The 7,903-nt window shown below is 42.1% G+C and overlaps 1 protein-coding gene across 1 annotated transcript; it reads left to right on the top strand.

Annotated features, from left to right (window-relative positions):
• The first annotated feature begins 3,449 nt into the window (after window positions 1–3,449).
• LOC128720777 (lysosomal alpha-glucosidase-like) lies at window positions 3,450–6,357 on the top strand. Its single transcript, XM_053814472.1, has 3 exons — window positions 3,450–3,564; window positions 3,633–4,376; window positions 4,460–6,357. Exons 1-3 carry the CDS (start codon window positions 3,450–3,452, stop codon window positions 6,355–6,357), a joined length of 2,757 nt encoding a protein of 918 aa, XP_053670447.1.
• Window positions 6,358–7,903: the final 1,546 nt, after the last annotated feature.

Below are 7,903 nucleotides of genomic sequence, written 5' to 3'. Positions count from 1 at the left end.
TTTGCTGCTAACGGAAACTATGACGGATTTTTCCCGAAGCACCTATAATGCCAAGATTGTTTCCCCTACAGGCAATCGTGAATTATCTCTTGCAAGTGATATCGCCACGATCATGTATATGTTTATGTGGCTTTGGGGAATGATGGATTTCCCATAATTATTGCATTTTCATTTGGTTCTTCTCTTGAGATCCAAGGTATCCTTGTATTGCTCTGCATTACTAAAATATAATTATGATAAATATATAATAAAAATATATTTAAAGCACAAAAATATAAAATATCACATAAAATACACAATAGAAACTTGAATACAATTAAACTAAGCATTTCAGCCCTTTTATATCGCATTAATTCGAATAAACAAGCAAGCCGACACATCCTGCTGAAGCAAAGTGCTATCAGTTAGGAGTATACCCTACCATTCTAGGCTGTTTAGTCTTAACTTTAAAACTCTTTACGTTTAGCACGGTGACTCAGTGGCAATTGATCTCACGCGCTAGCAACAAATGGAAAGGAAACAGAATTTCTTGTCTGGCAGGTAGCCAATGGCAAAATGTCCTTTTTTTACAATCCTTGAAGCTGCTGGGAGGATATCGTAACCCAGCAACAAGTAACGAAGAATATGCGGGAAGCAGAGCGCAAATAACGCCAGAGAAATTGTCAAGGTCATAAACAATAAGAATGAGTTGGGCAAGAACAAATGTCCTTGCCTTACGTCACGTAAGCAAATAATGTTAGGTCCCCAAGCAGCATAGTAAAATGAACATCTATCAAAAGGATGTGGTTATGAATAGTGTTGAATACAACGTAATTTTGATTACAATAGTCGTAGGTTTTTAATGAATAAAATGTATAAAAAATGTTCAATAAAAAAGTATGTTGCAATAACAGTTGCAGTTTCGTTTGGAAGAGATTTGCTCCCATATTAATTGATTTGAGCACTAATTCAATGCTAACAATGAAATGTTACGATCGTTAGGCAAGAATTGCGAAAACCTGCAAACAGATGAAAACCTACAAACAAATCAATTTTAATCTTCTATGCCAATGAAACTGGTTGCAAATATTTGGGTCATAACAGTATTCGAAGCATGATTAACGAAAATAATAAGATACCTATTTTAAAAATAAATTTAACTTCAACTGGCAAATTTAGAACTATGATAAATTTTGAACATTTTAAATGAATGTAGGTTTTCTGACTTATTTTTATATTGCATTTTTATAAAATCATTTTTCAGTGTGTTTTGAGCAAAAAACTATACAATATGTATATACAGCAAACATATTTTTTACTCGATGAAGTATCGATTCATCACAACGGTTTTCTTGACGATCGGTTAACACAGAACAAACATTTAATCGTGTTCATATTACGATATAAATTAACAAAACATTGTATATGTAAACAATCACAACACAAAACGAACAGACGGAAACCGGCCATCTGCTATGTAAATCTGTTATGTTTCCATCTTGCATTTAAAAACGCTTTAGCAATGACAGCGCATTAAGCGTTTTCTAGTGCAACGCGTCAATATTGTAAAAGGTGAAAACGTAGTTTATGAACAACAACAACAACATTAGCAGCACCATTGCAGTTTTTGAAATATACTTATACCACTTTGTTGCCAATCCTGGCTCACCTGTAAGCGCTGACTGATAATATCGAATACAGCAGTTACATTTCATATACAGACGACACGTCTAGGAATGCTCCACACATGTTATATGATGACCATTTGCATGCACTTCAAACGCGATGTTATCCATTCTTGCACTTCTTTGCTAGCCTTAGATCACATATTCCTTAGCGAAAATAATGATTGACAAATAAGCATGGTTTGTTGAAGAATCATATAACACACTTTTAGCGCTAGGACGCACACTGCATAAAATTTTCGCACTTTTAGAGCTCTCTATTTAATTCTTCTTCTTCTTCGTTTTCTAAATTATGCCACGGTACGGTTTAGGAAAACCTACTTGTACCTTTTCCCGCCCTGATTCATGAATTAGGGTAATAAGTTGCAAATGCTACTGGTTGTAGCACACATCCAAAGCAAAGGCCATTTACTCTGTTATTTTTTTCATTCTTTCGTTATACACTGCACTTTTATAGCATAGAATGCACTATGGTTTTTCACATTGCTTTTTTTATTTTGACATTTTGCACGGCACGCTTTTCACTCTTTCACTCTCTCTTTAACACATGCGTGAGGCACGCTCTCCTTTTCGCGCGTATGCAAGCAATTGCAGTGACGACAACCAGCCCTCCATTTTATGACAAATACTCAATCCTCCATCGTACACATTTTCGCATACTGCCGATTTGTATTCGAAAGATAATCGATTTTCAACAGATATTCTGTAACCTACCGTCGAAAATATGATCGTTTTCACGCGGAAAAACTAGATCTTGTACGCCTGCGTTTGTTCACTTTTCGCTGCTTTTGGTTACAAGTCTTCTTCTTCTTACACTTTTGCGAAGTAAGATATTGCTTTGAAAGTTGCTCGTCTACGCGTTTTACTGAAGAGCATGTGTATTTCCATGTTCTTTGATAACTGTTGTCGTATTTGCACAACAATAAAAACGATATTAAAGCAATTTTAATTACAAATATCGCAAAATTCTTCACCAACAACAATACCCTCCAAAACAATCGCGCACAAACGCACGCACAAACCCTTGCACACGCGTTGACACAATAAACTTCACATGTGGCACGACAGCTGGTAATTTTAAAATTTCCGTGCCGTCAAATTTATAACCGTTGCTCAAACATTTAGAATGCTGTTTAAATTCCGAAATTCTCTATTACTTCTGGTAAAGCTTATTACTTTCTGTAATGAGAAGCTTTTGATTGACAATCTAGTTGGAAAATAGATGTTTCAAAGGCAATATTCATCATATCACTTCATACTCAATAGTTAACATAAAAAAAATCGTCGATGCATTATGTTGTGACTAATTGTAGTAAATTGGACAATATTGCGTATCTAAGATATGAATTTGAACTGATTTCATGTTGCCGTTCAATAGATAAATTTTAAACATGATTCCGGTGGGCCTTGGGTTATTGAAATGATATTCAATTCTTCATTGATGCACCAGATTGGTTTGCAGCTTCCCATACATTTATCAGTTGAATCATGTGCTTAGGTATTAATGCACAATTGCTCTAAACGGTACACATGATTGCATTCGTCTATGTCACCATAAAGCTTGCAAATGCCTCCACTGATTCGTCTTATCATCGACGCTTTCTTACTGATAAACCTTATCTTTCAAGTCGGTGGCTCTACCTATCAGCCATCATATATCATCGAGTGTAATTAATAGGCAATCACGACGTTTTGTGACAGTTTACTCGGCCATCCTGAAAAGTGCGGCATTGATTGATTGAGTTTTCACGCGAATCCTACCAAATAAATTCATACTTCACGATCATGTTCCGTCGTCAGGAAGGGAAACCTTCAAAATCCGCCCGACAATATGGCACCGGAACAGGTTACGATACGGAAATGCGTTACGATACCACAACGATACCAGAGTTTGATAAAAGTGAGTTGTCTATTAAAGCTTATAAAAACGCATGTGCTGTGAACTGTACCCTACGTTTCCATTTCTAGGACCAGCCCTGATTCACATTCTATTGCTCAACAAAACCATACGCTTGTTTGTGGTCCTTGGACTTGCTGGTGTCGTGATCCCAGCTTTTGCGTATCTGTTTTTCTTTTCGCGGGAAATTGGTCACGGCAACAAACGCGATATTATCGGCACGTGTGGTCACCCAACCCTCTATCGGATTCCATGTGGCTATCCAAGTAATCTTTCCTTGACTGAATGCCATCTGTTGGGATGTTGCTACACTAGTCAGGCCGCATGCTACCACTCGCTGCCATCTGAACATCAGTACATAATTGGCAGTGAATGGACTAGTGGCGTACCGGCCATTCTAACCCCATATCGCTCAAATACTCCCTATGGCATACCGTCTCTTCAGGAGGTGCGATTCGATGTTACCGTATCAGAGGCAGCAGGAGGACGCTTTACTTTTTTGCTATCAAACATGAACGCTACTAAAGTACAGACGTCTTACACCGGTACACCTGCGAGATTAGAAACGGCGGATCTCCAGGTGCAGGTTTTTAGTCCTACTTTCTTTATCGAGGTGCAGCGAAAGACCGATCAAGAGGTGATCTTCTCTACTGCTCGAGGTCCACTCGTTCTGACGGAGAATTTCATAGAGTGGACGTTGCATCTCGCCGCCGATACTCTGTTTGGGCTTGGACGTGCTTACCTCGAGCCGGGTACTAAGTATCTGCTACTTAACAGCCAGAACATATCTGCGATACCGATTATCATGGGTTACAGTAAGCTATTGCTGTCACAGGACATGGGTCCGGATCTGTCTACCTGTACTGAATACTAACTATTTTCTACTATCCGATTCTAGACTCTAAACTTAAGCAATTCAATGGGTTGGTGTTTAACGCGCCTGGCCTCACCGAGGTGGAAATCGTCAGATCGCGTTTGATCATAGTACGAGCACAGCTGGGGGCGAGATTTGAGCTTCAATTTTTGGCCGGCCCTACCATGGCTGCTCTATATCGTCAGTCTAAAGCTATACTGCAAAATCACTACACTCCCCCCTACTGGACATATGGCGTGCATGTTTGCGATCAATCCGAGAAGCGTAACCTCACGATCGTGCGGCGTGATCTGGAGCGCTTACTTAACGACACAGTGATGTTCGATTCACACTGCCTGCACAACGATTTGTTCTGGATATCTGACCCGATGACCATCAATACTGAGATTGAATCTCTTCGAGAGTTGCTGCAGAACGCTAGCAAAAAGTTTGTCCCTTCGATAGTGCTCACAGTGGTTTATGGAGGAAACCCTTCCTTCATAGACGCTAGAGAAAAGGGCATCTTGTTACGTCACTCAGGAAACCTGCTAGCCTACCAAGGACGAGTGAGGAACCGTACCGCTGTGTATGTCGACTGGCGCACGACTAGGTCGGCCAATCTCACCGAGTGGTTAGAATCGCAGTGGCTGAAGGTTATCAATCTGGGTGCGGATGGATATACATTGGAAGAAGTGAGCCCTCGTGATGAACGAAACAACTCGCTGCCTTTGCCCAAACAGCTCATCTATCAGCCAGACCAACTGAACCAGACTCTGTTGGATCTACTGCCTTGGAACACGTTGCTGTCGGATAGTCCGCATCTGGTCCTCTCGCGTCATAATGAACTTGGAGTCAGCGCCCTGGAATCCGTCCGGAAAATGCTCGATCCAAACGCACTGGTTATTACCAGCACTCACAACATACACAGTCGTGCAGCGATACTTCCAGCAAACATTTCATCGAGCTGGATTTCCCTACGTCGCGAAGTAGGTCGTACCATTGGCCTATCGGTGCTGGGTATCAGCTTTACCGGAACACCCGCCTGCGGAAATGCACCTCTCGGAAATGGCACCGTGTCAGAGGAGCTTTGCATCCGGTGGTATCAGTTCGCCTCATTACTGCCACTCTTTCGAGTTACAGCCGATCGTACGCCCAACCGTTTCAGTGGTTTTGGACAACGCGTGATGCTAACGGCTCTAAGAAGGCGTGCTTCGTTGCTCGAGTACCTAAATACACTGATCCTCGAGGATATCCCATATCTGCGACCGATGTTTTACCACTACGAAGAAGCCGCAAACTACACCACGGAACTGTGGGAGCAGTTCATGATCGGTGAGGCACTGCTGGCGGCTCCCGTGCTGCTGCCCCAGATGACCCAGATCGCCATCTATTTCCCGGAGACGTTCTACGAGCTCTGGGGTGGTCAACAGATGATGGGAAAAGACGTTCTGCAGTACGCGGTAGTGGAGTCCGATTTGCCGATTTTCCTACGACCCGGATTCATCGTCCCGCTGCGGGATATTGACGAGGAACCGTCCGAAGGCACGTTCGCGTCAATGACGGTGGAACAGTCTCGCCTCAAGCCGCTTCATCTGGTGGGAGCGTTCGACTGCAACATTCGACGGTGGAAATGCTCGACTACTGGACGAGTGCTGTTCCACTCCGGTTTCCGGCTGGACTTCGGCGTGGACCTTGACGAGCGAGTCGTTATAACTGTGATAGCCAATGTAAGCTCTCCTGACGTAGCGCATCAGTTAGCTTGCTCTGAAGGTGCCACACTGAACGCCACCATTGCCAGCATCCAGTTGTATGGGCATCCTAATACTAGTCAAACACTTGTATATGATGTTAGTTATGACTTCTGCAAGCAAGACACTACACGAATGGAACAAGTCAACCTACACCGCAAAGGACCGGAGGACACCTTTGGGTCGAATTCGTGAGGACCTTGACCGAACAAATCCGCATAACCCCTTGAATCCGCGCCCTTGACAGCGGGAAAAGGATTAGATTTTTTATCCTCTTGCAAGTGAAAGCCCAAAATGTCAAAATCTCCATATTTTCGCTCATTTACCGGTTCATTGTACCGGCCGGTCGCATATTGTTCTTTCTGTGGCACGTCCCTGTGCAATACCAGATATTCCACTTCCACCTGCCATGCGGATGGTTATGGTAATTGGATATTTTAATATGCACTCAGCGTGCTCAATTCCACCAGCGCCCGGTCTTACGGTGAGTAGATGTGTATATTGTGTGTTCTTTCTACAAGAAGCCCCACACAATTTCTCATCTTTGAGACTCTGTAGTTCGCGGAGACCAACGCTTTGAAGCGATGTTTTTCATTTCAATCGGCCTTTCGGAAAGGTCACGTTTTTTTATGTTCTACTAGAAGCTATCTTCAACTCTAAGGGAATATGATATGATGTATTCTCCATCTTAGAGGAGAATACGAGTCACGTATAGCTCATCTTTCGATTCGGTAACAAACAAGGATTTTTTAAACAATATGCCTGAAAAGAACGCTTACATCATGCAGGTTTACTTTAAAATCATCTTATCAGCAAGCGTCTGTAATTTAAGTATAGAGATAAAACGCCCGGATTTTAGCCACTGGATAACAAATAAAAGCATTTTTAATAGTCATAAACGACCAGGCGTTACAACAGCAGTACAATTAACTCATAACCCATGTGAATCGTACAACTGATTCGAAGTTATGCGAAGGTCTTAATTCTTCATCAATCAGCATGAGAAATTGTCGTGGGATGACCGGAGCATGGATGTGCTAAGAACATATGTGCACAAATGAATATGACGATGGATCCTTTATCGTTGACAACATGTATACAGGCCAAATTCAAACGATGTAATTAACAAGACACGGTTCATCAATTTAAATTTTATTGTATTTATTTCACGAACGATTGTAGGAATTAAGGATGTTTAATGAGTTCGGTAATTCATTTATACACTGGGGAACACGTTGCCGTGCAAGATTTGACGAACATTTGAACGAAACGATTTAAGACAAGCACACCCACAAACCGAACGTATGAGGTTGCAAATTTGTAGCGACATCGTTTCTTCTCCGCCAGCAGTAGTAACCTATGCGCAAACTCACCTCAACCTCGTGCGAATCGAAATTCGTCAAGGGGAAATGAGTTGCCTTTCGTTTCATTGCGTGAAAACTCCGATGCGAAAGAGACTCTCATAAGCAACAAGTGTCACAGGAGCACGCCCGAAAGTGGCTGGAAAAGGCAATATACCGGACGAGAGGGATGAATGGGAGTTCAAACGTCGTGACAAGTTCAAGTTCGCACCGACAGACGTTCCTATTGACTCGGGTCTGGCGCTTTCCCGTACGGCGTCTGCCGTTACTTTAATGAAGGACAAGCGACAATCCATCATTTCCTGTTAAAGTAAACCATTTGCGAGGGTTTGTTTTGATCGTCGTTCTTTGCTGGATCGGAGCGCAGGATCGTAATACGT

Source organism: Anopheles nili, chromosome 2, assembly GCF_943737925.1.
Source record: "Anopheles nili chromosome 2, idAnoNiliSN_F5_01, whole genome shotgun sequence".
NCBI lineage: Eukaryota > Metazoa > Arthropoda > Insecta > Diptera > Culicidae > Anopheles > Anopheles nili.
This window is presented reverse-complemented; position numbering and strand designations above follow the sequence as displayed.